The sequence below is a fragment of the Tachysurus vachellii genome, chromosome 22 (genome assembly GCF_030014155.1).
Source record: "Tachysurus vachellii isolate PV-2020 chromosome 22, HZAU_Pvac_v1, whole genome shotgun sequence".
NCBI classification, from domain to species: domain Eukaryota; kingdom Metazoa; phylum Chordata; class Actinopteri; order Siluriformes; family Bagridae; genus Tachysurus; species Tachysurus vachellii.
Window position 1 is genome coordinate 7,255,041 of NC_083481.1, and position 20,250 is coordinate 7,275,290.

At 36.4% G+C, this 20,250-nt stretch overlaps 1 protein-coding gene and 1 long non-coding RNA gene across 2 annotated transcripts in view; one reads left to right on the forward strand and one right to left on the reverse strand.

The window, feature by feature from the left end:
* grip2b (glutamate receptor interacting protein 2b) overlaps positions 1 to 17,486 on the forward strand; it is a 69,227-nt gene extending 51,741 nt beyond the window's left edge. Inside the window, exons 17-24 of the mRNA XM_060857635.1 lie at positions 1,729 to 1,873; positions 2,635 to 2,774; positions 4,582 to 4,770; positions 4,859 to 5,012; positions 6,415 to 6,532; positions 11,676 to 11,903; positions 12,330 to 12,476; positions 14,411 to 17,486. Coding sequence (XP_060713618.1) covers positions 1,729 to 1,873; positions 2,635 to 2,774; positions 4,582 to 4,770; positions 4,859 to 5,012; positions 6,415 to 6,532; positions 11,676 to 11,903; positions 12,330 to 12,476; positions 14,411 to 14,608 — 1,319 coding nt within the window. The 3' untranslated portion in view covers positions 14,609 to 17,486. The remainder of the gene's footprint in view (positions 1 to 1,728; positions 1,874 to 2,634; positions 2,775 to 4,581; positions 4,771 to 4,858; positions 5,013 to 6,414; positions 6,533 to 11,675; positions 11,904 to 12,329; positions 12,477 to 14,410) is intronic.
* On the reverse strand, positions 4,995 to 8,012 carry LOC132837780 (uncharacterized). Its single transcript, XR_009647583.1, has 3 exons — positions 7,460 to 8,012; positions 6,398 to 6,537; positions 4,995 to 5,105 (listed from the first exon to the last, which is right to left on the reverse strand). It is a non-coding gene; the product is annotated as an uncharacterized LOC132837780 (long non-coding RNA).
* Positions 17,487 to 20,250: the final 2,764 nt, after the last annotated feature.

A 20,250-nucleotide genomic window follows, 5' to 3' on the forward strand; every position in this document is an offset into this window, starting at 1 on the left:
TGGTCATATACCTTAAATCGCAGAATCATTTTTCATTTTTTGAGTCACTTATTACTTTTATTTCAGTTTCTGTTAATGAATTTGGTTCTATTTCCCAAAATCTAAAAAAAACAAAAAAAAAAGAAAAGAATTTAAACTATTATTCTAAACAGGCAGTTAGTAAAGTTTGTAAGGAATGTAAGGAATGTAACTGCTAATGCTCAAAAAACATGGAGCAATGGAAGAAGGTGGCCTGGACTGGTGACCGCTCACCTGAAGAACACATGGCACCAGGATGCACTATGGGACGAAGGTGAGCCGGCAAAGGCAGTGTGATGCTTTGGGCAATGTTCTTCTGGGAAACCTTGGGTCCTGCAATCCATGTGGATGTTTCAAGCATTGTTGCAGACCATAAACACCCATATACTGTACAAACAGGATTCCCTGATGGCTGTGGCCTCTTTCAGCAGGATAATGCACCCTGCTACAAAGCAAAAGCAGCTCAGGAATGGTCTGAGGAGCACAAGAAGACGTTTGAGGTGACTTGGGCTTCAAATTCCCCAGATCTCAATCCAATCAACTATCTGTGGGATGTGCTGTACAAACAATTCTAATCCATAGAGCCCCGACCTTGTAACTTACAGGACTTAAAGGATCTGCTGCTAACATTTTGGTGCCAGATACCACAGCACACCTTCAGGGCTCTATTGGAGTCCATGCCTCGTGATGTAGCAAAAGGGAGACCAACACCAATATTAGGAAGGTGATCAAAATGTTATGCCTAATCGGTGTACGATCTGTACAAGAATCAGATCATATCATCAAGTCATTTTGGTATATTGCTATCGACATTACTGTTTCTATTTTGAGATGTTGGTTGCTTCATACTTTGACAGATATTTCATCAAGAACATTGACCTGTTTTTCTGAGTCTGAGATCATGTGTGATTACGTAGTTTTGCTATAAATAACCGCAGTATATTAAAAATAAAACCCAGCATTTGTTGCCTAAATTGAGGCTTGGGAAATCATGCAATATTACACCCTGCCACCTGGTGTTGACATAACCTACAGAATAAAGATAAAGCAGTCCTTTTAAATGCATAGCATTGAAACACTGGATATTGACAGAAAGCAGCTTTACAGAAAAGTATCAATTCAGGATACAATTCAGGATTTTAAACCATCCCTTATCCCTGAATTATATCTGGATCTAGATGCTTGATTTTCTTTTTTGTTTGATTTTATTTTAAGAATTTTTAATCCTTAAATATTCGAAAATCATAGCTAGACTTTACACACTGTATTTTCTTGATTTTCTTGTTGCTTTATAACGTTTATGACTCCATTTTGAAATGTCTTTTGCTGACTGTATTTCATTGTGACCTGATTTATAAATCTATATGCTGACTGTTTATTTGTTTATATGCAAAGCCACAGAAAAAAAACAGGAAGTAGAATTGTCTTGATATATTAGATTGGTGTGAATTATATAAAGGACCACAGTTCCAATAGTTTTGAATATGTGCAATGCTTCTTGTGTAGTACATAACCAAGTTATTAAGATATTATACATTCAATGACAACTACTCAGAATATTCAGCAGAAGTGACCTGGTGTTTTATCATCTAAGCATAATGGACAAACCTTATAGCGTTACAGCATAGGATCACAGTGTATGCTTTTATTAGCACTCAGATAATACACAGTGATTTGCTTGAATTGTCACACAGTTTCATTTCTCTGTAGATGAGCAGGAGACATTAGGCTCCATTATCTACACAGTGGAACTAAAGCGCTATGGTGGCCCCCTGGGTATCACCATCTCAGGCACGGAGGAGCCCTTTGACCCCATTGTCATATCAGGCCTCACTAAGAGAGGTCTAGCGGAAAGGTGAGTCCAGGGACGTAATAAATTTCTGGATTGAGCCATGAAGTTAAAAACCCTTGTGTTTGATTACCTTACTTTGCCACACTGTTCTGCTCTTGCCAAAAGATACTGAGGTACATAAATTCCTAAGACGAGTTTTATTGCCGTCATGTTATAGCCTCTGTAAAGTATTCACACTTAAGGTTAGTGAACGTCATAGTGAAGTTGCAGGATTAAAGATTAGTGTACTTCATAAATCACAGGATTCGAGTGTAAAGAAGTTAGACTGGATCGATCGGAAAAAGTGAATTAAAAGATTTTTATCAGATTAGTCCACTGATGGTTCGGCTTTATTGAGACGTTTAAGATCTAGTGATGTTTGATGCAACTTTTGTTTTTACTGCAGTCAAAAGTGGATTTTTTTAGCATACTGTATTCAGGATGTTTTGTAATCTGTATAGAGTTTTTTCTTTTCATTTTTGCCATATACATCTATACTGTTGTACAAAATCCTGAATGACCGAAAGCATTCTCCAAGGTCTACAGTATGTTGGAATATACTGTGTAATGGAAAGTAATTGTCAACAACACAGTATAAAACCAGACATCTTCTGTGTTTATGATTAGTATAATCAGAAAGTTTATAATAAGTATCACATTATAAAGATTACACAGTATGTCATTTAATATTAGAAACAACTAAATTTATAGTTGATGTGATGTTGACTGATGTATTATAAGTTTGGTTTTCATTGGTTTAAGTGTGTTGTTGGCTATTTTTATAGAACAGGGGCTATTCATGTTGGTGATCGAATCCTTGCCATTAACAATGTGAGTCTGAAGGGCAAACCTCTGAGTGAAGCCATCCACTTACTTCAAATGGCTGGCGAAAGCGTGACACTGAAAATCAAAAAGCAGATTGATGGTAAGTGTCCTAATAGCAATTTTCTGCTTTCGCTCGAAGTCATCAAATGTTTACTTTTTTTTTTTTTCATTTTAATATCTGGTTTTCAGAAATCAAAATGGGTAATTTTTAGCTCAAGGGTAGCTTTGGGCTTTGACACAAAAGGGCTTTTCACACTCGAAATAGTTCTCCCTGGGTAAACTCCAGCTAAACTAAATCCTAAGTTATCTTGTTTCACATTTCTTACTGCTTATACTTTACCAGGGGTTAACAATTAACCCGACTCTTCATAAATTGATGTTTCACACTGTAAACCCTGCATTAACCTTCTTATTTGCCTATTTGTGCTGTCAACAACCAAGATTGGATAAATACAGTGCACTGCCACTTTAAACAATGGCTTGTCTCACGCTTTCACATAAGGTATTTCAGTGCCGGAGCAAGTGTTGTTATCTTCTACAGCTTTCTAACTTCTGTTCATTTTTAGTCAGTTCCTTAAATATTCGATAGTTATTTCTGACCACCATCCAGTTTATCCTGAACAGACTTTTTCAACTCAACTCAACCTAAGGTTTATTGTCTTTCTTCCACATACACAGGATACAAAAGAAGGAAATGCCATTAGTACGGACCAAGGTGCATAGGTAGTGAAGTAAGAATTTAAACAATAAGCATTGACCATTGTTTAAACATTGCACAAACATTATTGACCATAAGTGTAAAAATAAATCCGTCTCCTCTGTCACCATTTGACATGATTTCTTTTCCCTTAAATGCTACAGTTACTGTTTACAACATGCCATGGTTTTTGTGACTGTATTTGTGACCGCACAAGCTTTTCAATCTAGTTTCACACTGTACACATTTGGCACCACAATCAAGGTTAACACCCCAGAAGCACTGCTAACACCGCGTGATGCTGACTCTGCTTCTAAATAAACACAGCAGCAGGGCTAAGAACGAACTAAGGTTAGGTTCATTGTACAAAGTATCTCGAGAGATTCTCCATAGAATCTGTGATGTAGTTAAATTATAACTGTATATAACTGTGAGTATAGTTATGTTATACACACAACCACACACCCACACACACACACACACACACACACACAAACTCAATATTTCTGTATTAAAATTAATTGTATTTTTTTCAGTTATTTTTATTATATTTGTTTATTATTATTTATTTATTTATTTTTATTTATCTATGTACATGCATGGACTTAAGATATTAGCTGCATTTACACTTAGTAGTGTTTTATATTGTGTTTGCACTGTCTTTTGTCTCGCACTGTTTGCACTAGATTGCACACGATGCACTTTTTGTGTCTCGGACAACTTACTTTAAGTCGTTAGCTCTGTGTTTGTTTTATGCAGCACCATGGTCCTGGAGAAACGCTGATTCATTTCACTATGTACTCTTTCAGCTATATATGGTTGAAATGACAATAAAAGCTACTTGACTTGACTTTATTGTTTCTTACATTACGGTATAAAGTATTTATTGGGATTCCTAAACCTTATGACTCTTTCTTGTAATATGACTGACATGTACTATACTATATGGTTGTAGATACAAGCTAGAATATTTAGCTGGGAATAAAGTTAACCTTCAGCTGTTTAAGCAAAAAAAAATTGTATAAAAGCAAGGAGCAGTATGGTCACATTAACATTGTAATATAAACTGAAGTGATTTATTGTACAAAAATTCCTCTTGTCATTGTGATGCATATAAAGTCAATGAGAAAACAAATGAAAACATAAAATGGTATAAATAATAGTTTTATATTAGTATTTTAAAGAACGTTGCGATTTGTATTCCTTCTAGTGGCAGATGAGAAGAAAAGGAACAATATAGATCTTGAAAATGAGCTGAGTGATAACGATGACTCAGAAATGACAGATTCTCAGAAGACCAGTAAGTTGTCAGAGATCTTTTCCACCACTATTCCAAGTGTGGACTCTGCTATGGAATCGTGGGATGGATCTACTATAGATGCTAGTTATGGGAGCCAAGGTAAGTTCACAACACCCAAACACACCTCAGAATCCTAACAGCCAATGGATTTCCTTGTGTCATTAACTTAGATCCACTTCCGTCACAGGTGGATACAGCCACCAGGTAGCAGGTATTGCCTTACATCCACATGAGTGGCGCAGTGCCAAGAACAGGAACAGCACCCCTCCTCCTGGCCACCACAAGAACTACCTGCTGAGTGACGGAGGATTCAGTGAGGAGGACTGGGACAAGCATGCAGGGTAAGACTCCTCACACATGGAGAGAACAGGAATCAAGGATGGATTGGAGTAGAGTAAGAGCCAGCTGCAGTCATTCAGGACAACACTGTAAAGCTGTAAATGTGTGTTACTTACAACTGAGGAAATACAAGCAATGCGATACATCAAACAGAGGACAGTACAATTAGCGCAGCCATTCAAGATTGTCAATTAGAGCTAGAAGAGAAACAGCGTAGAGGTGTAGGATCTAGTGTAAGTGTTTATTTTATTTTATTTATTTATTTTTATTGGAGATAACCTGAGGGTTAATTAAGATTTTACAGAAAAGATTACATATCTCGTGTATATCATGTACACGAGTTCAGGCACTGCTCAGGCCCAGGATCAATACACTTCAGGACACTGATGACTTCATTTCTGAAGACATGACTACATATTCGGATTATAAAGCGACACCGCTAACATTTACCTACAACATACAGGGCCGATGACTTCGGCATAATCTTTTTTACTGTATATTGTTTAAAGTACATTATGAAAAATTATGGTACTTCAAGCAGCATCACAGGTCAGATAAAAGCTTTCGAAAGAATTTACTTGGTTTGCTTTTTAATTACAATCAAAACCTTTTTTTTTTTTCATTTGTTTGTTTAAAAAGTGTTTATCTGTGTGCTATATTTCCTCCCAACAGTTTTAGATTCATGGTGTCCTTAGTATGGACATAATGAACCAGTACTCAATGGATTTAGTGATAAGGACTTCAAAGCCATTTTGTATGCTCCGTCTGCCCCATGCTGTAAAGGCAAAGCTCTATTTGCTATGGCACTAATACAGATTTAAGTAACATTCTAATAAAAGCTAACAATAATAATAATAATAATAATAATAATAATAATAATAATAATAATAATAAAAAAGCTTTTAATTGTCAGCTGTACATTACAGTACATTCACAAATCCTTGCAATTATTATTATTATTATTATTATTTTAAATATACATTTGGCTTTACACATAAAACATACAGAATTTTTTTTCCAGATATCTCAGGAAAGAGGCTGGGGTCAGAGCACATGGTCAGACATGCTGTGGTATAAATCCCTGAACCTCTGTCCAGGGATTTTGACCCGCCACTGCTTTGGAAAAATGATGGAAAAGTACTGAATGAAGTAGTTGTTAATTATTCAATAATTTATGACCATTAACTTTCCTTTCTTCAATGCACATAGATTTTTCAGACCTGTTCAGCCACCGCTGAATACCAAAGCTCATAGGAATATTCCTGTTACTCTCATACTCGCCCCTTGTCCTCCATCGTTCCTCCCTCCCAGGCTGCCTTGCATCTCCTGCCTTGCTAAGAATAGTGTCATTCTATCTGAGTATGCCAAGTCCTAATTCATGACTCACGCTAATCACTGCTGCAGATTTGCCAGCCAGACTCCTGCTGATGGCATCATGCTGGACCACGAGGACAACTTCTGGTGCCAGGCTCTGGAGGACTTGGAGACGTGTGGGCAGTCAGAACTCCTTCGTGAGATTGAGGTAAACTGGAGAGAGATGAACTGTTTGTGAGAGTATTTCGACACTCGAGCTCTAAATTCAAGACAGTCATGGCTTGGCCCAGAATGATAGAACAAAGATGTTTCTAAGAAGCGTAACAGAAGTAATAATAGTCACGTTAACGAATTGGTATGCAATAAATATTAGGGAATACATTTGTCTTATGCATGATATTGAATAGCAAGAAGGTGTAAGAAATTCCTTCACTTTTAATGGTCACAGGCCTGTTCTTTACACCTATCTGTCTGATAAATTACATCTCCTGCGTTCAGTTCAACACTAAATAAGTCTGATTGAGTATCACATCATAAACGTTCACAGTCACTGCTCACTTCAAAGAGTAAAGGTAAAGAGTATTCACACAGTGTTTGTTCATTATTGAACCCAAACACCAAAAATATCTTTATAGAAAACGTTCCCTTCATTTTCTAACATTTAATTTTTTTTTTCTTGTGAAATCAGGTTGCTTTTTATGTGTAGTCTGTGTGGGAGAAAGTGTGGGTTTTCATCACCCACAGATTTATTTAACATTTATGGAAGACATCTCTAGCCTAAGCATTTTGTAACTGTAATTTATCAATTCGGTTCAATTCAGTTTATTTGTATAGCGCTTTAAACATTTGACATTGTCTCAAAGCATCTTTACAGAGGCATTAGAAACAGAATTAAAATTGTATTGTTAAAAATTAAGTTACCAAATATCTCTAAAATTTACCCCTTCATTTCTATAAATAATGTCAATGTAAATAATGTCCTTTTTACAATGGTTTATAGTCATGTGGAATTGTGCAAACAAGAGCTCCTGAGGAACTAGAAGGTCTAACTAGAAGTTAATTACAGACTTAACACTAATTCCTCCTGCCGAAGTCTTCAAATGTTCACTGACGAAGACCTGAGCACAAAACTGACCGACACAATGACAGCTCAAAGACAGTGTGATAGTCTCCAAGTGGTTCAATCCTCAGTAGTCCCACAGGTCACAGGCTGTCTATGTAGATCTATCCCAGCAGAGTGTACCATCAAGTGACGAGACTCCAACCAGGGGTAGGGCGTCAAGACGGATAAGGCAGGTCTGAAAAGAAGAAGCGGTCACACTGGGAACTCAGCCATGAGAAAGTCTTCAGGACAGAGGACTTTGCACTTTCAGGGTTTCTCAGTAATATGACAAGCTGTTTTTATTTTTCAAAGAGAAAGAAAAAAGGTGAGGCATGATGAAGTGAGGAACTAATGTGTTTCTATGTTAAATGTAAATGATAAAAAGTGGCTTTAATAGAGGAATAAGAGGACTAAAAATAATGAGAGGAAATTACTTTGGGGAGGCATTAAATTAATGTAAGGGTTTAGCCAAAATCCATTAGAACAATCATATTTATGAGGTGAATGCTACTAATTACTACAGTTCAATAAAATTTTATTTTATTTATATCGCACTTTTAAAAATGGACATTGACATTGTCTCAAAGCAGCTTGGTAGAAATATATAAATTCAGAATATACATTTTAAATTGATTAATTAATCCATAATGAGCAAGCCAGAGATGATAGTAACCAGACGATAATATAGGAAGAACATTGACAGGAACCAAACTCAAAAGCAAGCCTCATCTGGGTGACACAGAATAGTGTGATTATAAATAATATAACTGTGTTCTATAATATATGCTCAAAAAGTACAATTATGTATCCAGGAAATTCATTCTTTTTTTATGAAGTTTCTTTTGTTGGTTATCAACTGTTCACTGAACTTAAGTAAAAGATTGTAATTAGCAGCTGCAGCTATCATACAAACACCCTATTACCAATCACTCATTCATATCTTGTGGCAAAGTCAAGATTTTGGCATGTTTTCTGGAGAAGGGAAGAAGCCAAAGAAGCCATGAAGACAGGAAGAACTTGGAAAACAGTAAGATATATCTAAGATTCGAACTGATAGTACTGTACATCCCATTAAGTTCTAGAAATAACAATTTGCATTTAAAAGAAAGTTGCATCCACTGAAGGCTGGAAATTATCTTAGTGACTGTCATTACACAAATCAGCAACTGACTACATTGCCCATCCCTGTTTTCTTGCCATATGTCACACTAATCACTCACTCCTGCTCCTTGTTTCAATTTGTTTTGCATCATTATTTAAGTTCTGGTTTCTGTCACGTTTCTGTTGCTCCTGTATTTTAGCTGCATTGCCTTTCATAACCTTGCTCAGTCTGTATCTTGCTCATCTCAATGTTTTTTCTCATGTGGTCTCAGGGTGTTTTTATTTGTTAACTTTTCCTCTGACTTAATCATTAGAAATGCATTTCAATGAAATTGTATTAATTTAGTATATCCTGTGTTTATATAGTTTTGTAAAGCTGCTTTGCAACAAAATGCATTTTTTGACTACATAGTACATAGTTATAGTAAGGAAAATATATTTTAAGTTACTGTATATTTCAGTTTGAAATATTTCAGCTTCTTCAGGGCCAGGTTTCTGTGGAAAACTGAAGGGTCTCCCATTACAGTCTCTAGGAATTCATGTTTTTTTTGGTCTGTATTTCTTTTTGAAGATTCTTCAGGGGAGAAAAACGTATGCAATCTTTTTAAAACGACTAAAACTATTTGAAATACTTTACAGTTTCCTTGGAAAGTCCTTAGGTCACTCTCAGGGATTTGAAGAGTCAGTGGAAACAAATGCAGACTTTTATTGTGGAAGGTGTAATTGGAGCAAACAAATGAATGAATACAAACCTAAGCAGGAAAAGCCTTCCTCCTCCCAATTTGTAATTAGAAATAACTTCCCTTATTTGAATACATTTAGACTTCATCCACATTATGGAGCAAAATTAAAAACTGAGTTACACCACTCGAAACTCATTAAACTGTTTTCAGAAATGAAGAGAGATGGATTTACTATATTTCAGTTAGCGCTAATTATTAATAACATTGTTGTTGCTCCTCATGGAGCTGGAGCAGAAAACAAATCCCTAAACTAAAAACCAGGAGCCTCTATATATATACACATCAGACTGATTCTGTATTGTATAGACTACTAAACTCTTCTGGACATTTGCCAGGTCTAAGACGACTGACCTGAATGTCTCCCCATGATGATTTACCCATGACTGTATGAGACTAGGGGGACAGGGTGGCTTAGTGGTTAGCACGTTCGCCTCACACCTCCAGGGTTGGGGGTTCGATTCCTGTCTCCGCCTTGTGTGTGTGGAGTTTGCATGTTCTCCCCGTGCCTCGGGGGTTTCCTCCCCCGGTCCAACCATGCATGGTAGGTTGATTGGCATCTCTGGAAAGTTGTGTGTATCCAGGGTGTATCCTGCCTTGATGCCCGATGACGCCTGAGATAGGCACAGGCTCCCCCTGACCCGAGATAGTTCGGATAAGTGGTAGAAAATGAATGAAATGACTGTATGAGACTAATATAACTATACAAATCTATAGATCATTGGCAACACTTTCTATTCAGCTTCTGTTAACTACCCACTTAACTACTGCATTATTTTACATTAACAAACCAAACAAACTTCAGCCTTAATTAAGCAATATTTCCAAAGCAAAGTGCTGAAAATCTGCATGGTTCTGATTTGGATGAGGCCACAGGCTGAGTGCCGCAGGTTACAAGTAACTGATACTTCTGACACAATATGGCTAAATATTTTCATATTTTTTCACCATCTAGGAAAATAGTTCCCAACTGAAGTCTTGCATGTTGCCATGTGATGCAGAAAAATCCCATGCTAACAAACTTATGATAGAATTATGAAATTGTGTAGAAAACACAAACAGTAAAAAGTACCAGTGCTGTTATATAAGCAAGCAATACAACCTTAATGCCTATTTATTCCACTAGATCTTTCCTCCAACTGGCAGAGATTTCCAACCCTATCTGTGTTCAAACTCAACATGAAGTTCTTTCTTGTGGTTGATCCTGTGAATGTGTGGCTCAGTAAGTCTGGGTACTTGGTCCTTGAAAATGCTGCTTGCAGCTTTAATTCCAATTCTTAAATTAAATGAACATGAAGAGTTAAAATATTTTCAGTGCTTCAGTACTCATTTAATAAATGATTGATAGCTACTGGGGTTTATGATTAACATTAGATTGATATGTAAGAGGGTTATATGTATCATCTTGACATGCCTGATAAAGGCAACACTAACTAGTAGTAACAAGCTGTTAATCCAACCCTAAACATTTGCATCTGTTGTGTTTATTAGGGGATATTAAAGACTTCAAGAACAATAACACTAGGATACCAATTTCTGCCTAATTAGATTTTCTGCCAGCAATCAGTTTTTTCACTATTTCTCCTGCAAATTATGTCCAATTGACATCATCATCTAGCAGAAAACAACATGCATCATCTTCATATCAACCTGGAAAAAAGTTATCAAGTAAATTTTGAATACTCCAAAAGGTTTTCCTATAATGGGCAAATGAATCTGACAGTGAAGTCACCAAACAGGAAGTGCAGCTGTATCTGAGCCAAGAATTTGTTGTTATGCTAAAGGAATAGCTAATAGTTAAGAATAGTTATACCTTAATAGCTAATATTTTTAGTTTTTAGTGCTTCTGTACTATGAGTTCATAATTTATTAGTTGCTACTGGTGTTTATGTTCAACATTAGGTTGATAAGAGGTCTATGAATGTTAGTTATCATCTTGACATGCTTGATGAGGCCACTTGATCTAATTATTATTCATGTTATTGTAAATATGAGAATATTATACTGGAAATAAAGATCCCCAGGTTGTTTCTGTTCTGATCCACAGCTGATGTGCTAATCTTTATAACTGGATCTAAACTGTGGTAATTAATCCATCACAATTTTGCTCACACCAAACCAAAGTAAAATAGTCATTAAGCGGGTTTTGAATAAGAATTTCTTCAAATCATGATTAAAAAAATGCAATATGTTAATAATTTCCAGGGAAGGGAGTGGAATGGTGCTTCTGAAAAGCTATTAAATGACATCTTCATAGCTTTCCAGCTAACTGTGTTTTATTAAATTGCATTAGATCATTTTTAAATCAACACTTGGCAGCCAATCAGAGTTCCATACAGAGCTCCCTATTGAAAGTTGATGAGCTGATTTAACAGTAATCACTGTCTGGCTCTTGTCCTCTCACTTAGGCCTCAATAATGACTGGCAGTACTGTGAGTTTGGGAGTTGAGAGCACCAAGTCTCAGAGTGAATCAGGGAGCCAGGCCAACATCAGCCCTCTCAGAAAGAGCTCGCATCTTCGCAATGATGCCAAGAGCAAGAGCACACTACGCATGTCAGAGAAGACCTGGGAATCACGGAGGATCAAGGAGGAGATGCAAGAGATCCTGTCTCCCACTCCACTAGAACTGCACAAGGTGCGGAACCAATACACAACAGTGCAGACTACTGAATAAGGATCCAAATGTAGTTGAATACATGATTAGCAATGAGCAGATAATGTGTTCCTAAGAAGTACACGTACATACTGTATATGCATATAAATACACATACCATTCATTTAAAGTGCAATTCTTTTATCTTCAGGGACTGCCTGGTCAGGGTCACACTGGTTTACAGTGAAATAGAAGGTAGGAAGAAAATAGAAGGAAGGAAGGAAGAAAGGAATTGAGAAAGGGAGGGAGAAAGGAAATCGAGAGACACACATGGATATTTAAAGCACTAAACAGATTAGTGGCATTGCTGAGATAGTGAACTGGTGATTGTAAAAGCAGAACCTAAAAACAATTTCATTTTGTAGTGTTGTGCGTGTGTCTAAAATTAATTCGTCTGACCTTTTTCAGGTGACAGTTATTAAGGATCCAGAAAGAGATGATTTTGGCTTCAGTGTGTCAGACGGTTTCTTGGAGAAAGGTGTCTATGTAAACATGATCCGGCCCGAGGGTCCAGCAGACCGTGCAGGACTCCGGCCGTATGACAGGATCCTCCAGGTGCTCACACCTCCTTCATATCACTGCTTCTCTCAGCAGCATGGTCTTTTATTTCACATTAAGTCACATTGTTTATTGTATACTCTTTAATATACTCTTAGCCATTTGTAGAAAGAATAGACACAGGGATGTGTCCAAAGAGGCTGGGGTGCTACTGGCTCCTACTGAAACCTCGTTTGACTTTAGCAGGAAACAGCATATCAGAATTAGACAATATTCTGTCTTAATGAGACAAGCAGCACAAAGCTTTGAACGTGCACTACTGGTACTGATCCACAGACATCTCTCAAATACGATTAGTCAGAAGCTCGATATTTTCAAAGTACAGATTTGATTCATTTTCTATAACAGTGGCTCTGACACTACACATAATCTGTTTAGGTGAAGTTAGTAATATCGAAAAGCTCTCCATTGTTCATTTCCTGGTAACATTTGTAAAGTTGTAAACCTGTACATTTCTGACATGGATGGTTGGATTTGCAGCTGCTCAGAAAAAGAAAAGCTGCAGTTTTGTCTTAAAGTGATTTAAAGAGCACGATATAGAGGCTGTTGAGGTAACCACATTTTCTAGTGACTATAATGTACACTGGAGATAAAAAGTCTACTCATCCCTTTTAAATTTGACAGCTTTTGTTAGACTAAAGCCATCTAAAAAATCAAAAGGAATGTTTCATGGCCTTTTATTGTGAATATGTTTATCTACAACCTATTGGGTTTCAAAATAATGGCAAAATTTCATTTAGAAGATGTATTCCAAAATGTACATTCTCTACCAATACAGATGAACAGTTTTGATGGCATCATTCTGGACTTCAGCTTATCATTAGTTTTTTCTCTCCAGGTATATGCTTTCTAGAATCTGATGTGTCCCATCCACAACATTATAAATATGACCAATGATGTTGCTGTGTTGCGTGAGGGAAATGGGTTATTCAGTTTTTCAATTAGAAGTTCTTAAAGAATAAAATGGCTTGAATTTAGTCATTATGAAGAGAATGGGATTTCTTTTTTTCTTTTTTTGCAAGCTACCTTCAACTGGCACAGACAGCTGTTCCTACCCTTTACAATGCAGAGGCATTGTCTCTGGTACAAGTAAATATTTTACATAACAATTATTATATCATGTTATAGCTTGGGTTTGTGTCCATTATAGTAACTGTCAGGTATAGCCTCTCTTGGGCTATGAGGTATGCTAAGCACTACTGGCTATTTAAAAAAACGTTCATTTGATATATCCCACCCTCACTTCCTGTTTCAGTGGAAATTACTTCAATACATCACATTAATATTACACATTTCAAGGTCCATCACAAAGACTACATATTAAACCATTAAAATATGGTCAGGTCTTTTTCTATGTTTAAGCAACGAACAAAAGTGAAGCACAATACAAATCTAAATGCTTCAGAGAAAAAGAACAATGTGTACACTTCTTTACAAATACTTTGTTAACATAGCTTTTGTTGGATATACCGCAATCAATGTTTTTTTTGTTGTTGTTGTTTTTTTGAGAAAGAGTTTACCAACTTAGCATATCATACATCATGATTTGTTCCTTTTATTCGATTCTTCCTTATAAAAATGTTCCAGGTCTGTCAAATGGCAAGAGGATTTATTCCTAAAATGTATCTATTTGTTATTCACTTGAATTTTGTTTGTTGCTATGTCACTTTAAAGGTGGGAAATGATCTGACATGATTTAACTTGGCTTTATTTCTTACTGCATAAAATATATATATATATATATATATATATATATATATATATATATAATATCTGTGTGCTGACTTATATGTGATAACAGGAAGTTGTTTTGCAGATGTTCTATAAATGTAAATGTAACTATAAAGGAAACAAAGAAAGAGTCATGCTTTAATAATTAAATGGTTTTTGCAGTGCTATGCAATAAGTAAAATAATTGCTGTGATTCCCAGGTCAATCATGTGAGGACACGAGATTTTGACTGCTGCTTAGCTGTGCCTCTTATCACAGAAGCTGGAGATAAACTGGAGCTTGTTATTAGCAGAAATCCATTAACTCAGCCTGGTGTTGGTCAATCTCTCGACTGCCATTCACGTTCAGCTTCTTTGACACACAGCCGAGAGCACAGCAAGAGCACCATGGAACTGTGACAGCACACTAACCTGGCAGTTAATCCACAGATTCCCTGAAACACAGATTCTCCAGGAACTGCTCTACATGCCATTCAAAACACTCTGAACCTTGGACCGTATGTTCAATCGATGTGACAGGTTTTCAGTAAAACATAAACAATGACCTGTGCTAAAGTTTTTTTTCGTTTTTTTTTAACAGAACTACTGTACAGTATGATTGAAATAGAACAGGAAGTGTGAATGACCTTGTCCAACACTTACAGAGTCTTCTTGTTTGCACCGAAAACAAAGAGCTACAGTACTTCTTCTCCAACGGCATAAAAAAGAAATGATACTGGATGAAGGTCAAACTTTTCACCATTGTGTATAATGTACACCTTTGTAGTCTTTTCATAGTGGCCATCCTAATGTAGAAAAGAACATGCCCTTCATAAAGCTTTCATTAAACACTGTATTTTTCCACTATCAAGCCAAAGGCTGAGTAAATGTGGGCTGGTTACGTAAGATTCAAAATATGTTTGCCATTGCCAGGCCAAGTCCAGCCCTAGAATTGGCTCTCTCACATGGTTGGTGCCCCCACCACCACCCCACCCCATCACAGTGTTCAAGTCATTCTTTTTTGCCCACTAATACCCTAACTGAAAGAGTGGAAAACACAATGCATAAGAGGACTCCTATTGCAGTGTTCTGGATAAATTGAAACCTAATAAAGGGGCTGTTTGAGTTCTGAACAAAGCTCTGACATGACACACTATTCCTTTATTTGACAGAGTATGAATATTGGGTTCTGTTTGTACAAGAAGGAAATTCATTTCTTACATCTACAAACTTACACACCTTGACAAGCATTGAGTATTGCACAAATTTATGTAATTAGCACACACTCACACACACATACACACACACACACACCAGTCCATGCTAGTGTTTGCTCTTAGATTTGATACTGGGAATGACTTTTATGCTCATGCATTTAAACCTTTCCACATTTTCTAGTGTACAATTCATCCTGGAATTAAAATGGATTTACGTTGAATTTTTAAAATATGGGATTTTTACAATTTATTTGATGAAGGTGCAACATAATTTTCATTGTGAGATGCTTTTTTAAACAAAAAAGCAGACATTTTATATGATTATATACAACAATACAATGTTATACATCTGGATCCTGCGTTTATTTTAGTTTATTTGATTATTTTTGCCCATTTTTCTTCAAATTTGCAAGTTCTATTTCCAGATCATTATGACATGCTGAAAATAAGACGCTACCACCACCATGCTTCAGCTGTGAAGATGTTTTTTTTTTCATAGTGATGAGCGTTGTTGGTTTCCTCCCAAAAATAACACTATGTACCAAGACCAAGAAGTTCAATTTTGCACTGCAATGTCTTTTAGTTTTAAAAATTTTTATAGTCTTCTGTGTTCTTCTGTGAAGCCCAGCTTTGTAGACTGGGGATAGATGCCTTGTGAACAGCTTCTACAGCCTTGTGAACTATCTTAGCCGTAGAACTCTTCAGCTCCTAGAGATCTTAACTTTATGTTCATCTCTTACTAGATGTTTACTTCACTGACTAATGCTATTTTTACATGGTCACTGATCAAACACTGATTGTTGATGGAATATTTAATTGGCTTTATAATGCTTTTTATTTTCATGTGTTCTCTAATAGACTGTGAATTTTGAGATCATGTGATATTATTTGCACAGACATTTAAATAGGACCCAATTTAAATAATTGTCATATTTTATTATTTTTATGTTATGTTAATTTATTGTTTTTCCAGCAACACTACTGATGCATTCTGATGCAGTTTGACATTTTTATTAGTTAATAATTTTGCAATGTATTTTATATACATTTGTGGAATATAATTCCATATAAATCCATTTCAGTTTCAGGTTGTAAGATTAGAAAATGTGGAAAAGTGCAAGGGGTTGGGGTTAATACGTTCGAGGCTCTGTAACTTTAACAACTTCGCCCTTCACCATGTGTGTTCAGGACTCAAGGGCACATTGCTTTCTTTTGCAGTGAGCTTTGTAGGCAACTCATGCTATAACTGATGAAGCTTGCCAAACATCTCAGACATTTTGCTCAAGTTATTTTTATCTCACCTTCCTGAAAAGGTCTCATAAATCTGTGTGTAGCCAAGTCACATTTGGAAAGATCAAACCTTTGGGTTTAGTTTTATTTGAAGCCTGTTTCATTTACAAGAGTCAAACAACAGTAAGTGATCTGGTGTGGACTAGGGATTGGCAGCTAGTGCATTAAAAAACAATTTGTTTCCATACCATACAATAACCTCCACTTAAAAAAAAAAACAATAAAAATAAAAAATTAAATTAAAAAAGAATTAGGTAAATGATCGACTGAATTTGCAAAATGCAACAGCGTCTGGATTTTGGGCAGAACTTTCATACTGTTTATTTGCCCTTAAAATCATGGCATCCTTTATGGGGACTGACTCTAAAAATCATTCCTGTTGCCATAGCAGTTTATTTTCTGGAATTATTTCAGTATTCGGTGGAATTATTTCCTGCCTTCTTTGCAGTCCTAATGACCATGCTGGAAAGCACAAGCAAGATCTATTTCTAATAAAAACAGAAAGCACTCATTGTTCTCAGAGACTCTGGTGAATTCACACTGGAACAATCCATGGCTCTGTTCACAACTGTCCCACCCAATGTCACTCCTTTATCCAGTCTTATAAAACTATTGACAATGGGTGAGGATTCAGCTATAGATTTTTCACATAGAAAAAGCCGAATATTAAAACGTCTGGTTTTACTAAGGCTTAGACCAGTATTTAGACCTGGGACATCATTTTTACCTTTTCTCTCCTTGACAGTGTTCCATGTAAGTATTAAATGTGATGTTCACAAACCCTAAAAAAATTCATGAGAAAGTTTTATACATGCAATATTAAAGCCCCCAAAGGTAGGCTTTGAGAATTTTACAAAAGCTTTCTAAAGCTCTAACTGTATTCATCCCTATGCATTTTTGGATTCTGATTAATGTATGCATTGATATTGTGTATTTTTAAAGTGCGTAATATTTAAAATTCTATTCTCTGTATAGTATTTTTATATGACCCTCTCTCCCATTGTTCCCTTGAGTGCAGTTCCAAGCACAATGGTTAAAGAGAATTGTAACTTGGGTTTATTTTGGTTTGGCTGAAAAAATATGATGATATTCATAGTCAAAGACTGTGCTGGTGACAACATTTTATAATGAAAAAATATTAATAAAAAAGGAAAAAACCTGGCAAGTCATAATTGTGTCCATTACTTGCTATACCAACTTGTGTACAGCATACAACATGCCTGCTAACTGAAATAAGGATGTAGCTTATCCCCTTTTACTAATATACTGATGTTCCATCCTGTCAGCAGAGTGGAAATCGACTTAGTGGTCATACCAATCAGTATAAACAAATTAACTGGACAGATTCAATTAAACTACTCATGTTCCTGCACTGTCTCAGACATTGCTGCTGCTGACTAAGCAGTTGGCACCTGAAGTGTAGATATTTATTTTAATTCATTTTATTTTGCAATCTTCTGAGGTTAGACGCATTCATATTTTATTCTGGATCAGTGTGTAACAAAATAAAATATTTTATTTGAAAAAATCACACATAAATATAAAAGTACTATAATTGAATTCTGGGGGCACGGTGGCTTAGTGGTTAGCACATTTGCCTCACACCTCCAGGGTTGGGGGTTCGATTCCCGCCTCCACCTTGTGTGTGTGGAGTTTGCATGTTCTCCCTGTGCCTCTGGGGTTTCCTCCGGGTACTCCGGTTTCCTCCCCAGTCCAAAGACATGCATGGTACAGTAGGTTGATTGGCATCTCTGGAAAATTGTCCGTAGTGTGTGATTGCGTGAGTGAATGAGTGTGTGTGTGTGCCCTGCGATGGGTTGGCACTCCGTCCAGGGTGTATCCTGCCTTGATGCCCGATGACACCTGAGATAGGCACAGGCTCCCCGTGACCCGAGGTAGTTCGGATAAGTGGTAGAAAATGAGTGAGTGAGTGATTTAATTCTCAAAATATTCTTAAAGTGAACCATAGGCTAAAATATTGTAATGAGAGTACATGGAGTTTGTTACTTTCCCTTTCTTCTCATTTGTGAGAGAATGCTGTGTAGATCTTAATGAACTTTCTGGAAGTTGCATCTCTTTTTGATTGAAAGTTTTAATATAGACCCTGAAGATAGAGTAGATATATAGTTAATATCGCTCTTTCATGTGTGTCCATTTCCTAGGAGTAATTTCATCCTTACATATGATTTCAGATATCAGTCCTGTGAATACTCATTTAACTAATATTTAACAATATTAACTGGTTGAATATTCATTATCCCAGCAGTTGTTTTTTTTTTAAGAAAAAAATAAACTAATGGATCCTGTCTTTAATGCAACATTTCTCTCCTCTCATAGTTCTTTGTTTGTGTATATTGTATTCCAACTAGCACAAAGGTTATCTTGGGGATCTTGTGCCCTATTTATGCAACTTGCCTGTTTAAACTGCAGACACTTTGGATTGGTTTATAGTAACATGACGCTGACAGTTGTGATAACAGTAGTCAGGCAGCATTTTCTGATTTGTATTCCTCATCGTGGCTTTTGTCCAGCACCTGCAGAAACAAAGCTGTACTGTTTGAGGATCAGTCTTAATTTAGGACTGACTATAGATTCCATAGATGTCAACACTAACTTCCTCATATGTGACGTACGTGAGTATGTGCAAACAGTTGACACCATCAGAGGACATTTTAAATGAGTTTTAACTTCTCCTCAGATAGCAGATGATTCCAGGCCAAATATGGGTTGAGAACATAACCACCACTTGTGGCGGTAGCAAGTGAACTGGGAACCAAAAGGGCCCAACTATAATCTTATTTATTTACCTGTCTGTCTTTCTGTTTATCCTGTTTTTATTTTATTGTATGTATGGCATTTGGAGTTTGGACCAGGAAAATGTAGATCTGGTGAGACATCATTGCTCAGTGGTTTAATGGCCAGATTTTGTTCTCTGGGACATTGTATATAAGCATAGTACATAATGCTGAATAATGTTCAAGAACTGTATACAGTAATGTGTGCTAGGAATGTATGCCTGATGGTTTTTATGTACAGTTGTTTCTTCTGAGTGTTAAACCTATGTTAATGTCATCTTTCATTCATGTTGAGGTGGACTGTGAATCCCATCAACACTGGGTGCAAATTAATTGGTATATAATAGTATGTTATAAGATCATTTGGTAGACAACTATATAGAATTACAGACTCAAGCTTGGGATTATAGCCTTCGATTATTTACATCCAAAGTTTAGGGTAACCCTAACCCTATTTTAAACTCTTTTGAAAAACTAAAATCTTTAAGAATAGCCAGAAACTCAAGAAATCACACTAATTGAAACTATTTTCAGATTAGAAGCACCAAATTCACAACAAAAGGATCAATATATAAAGCTGGAGGTGTTAGAATAAAGAAGACTATAAAGGAACATCACCTATACTTTTCCAGCGTTCCAGGTTTGGTGAATTTGTGCCCACTGTAGACTCAGATTCCAGTTATTGGCTATCAGGACCTGTATTGTAACCTGATGTGGTTTCCTGCTGTTGGCGCCTCTCTGTCTCAAGTGTCGGCATGTT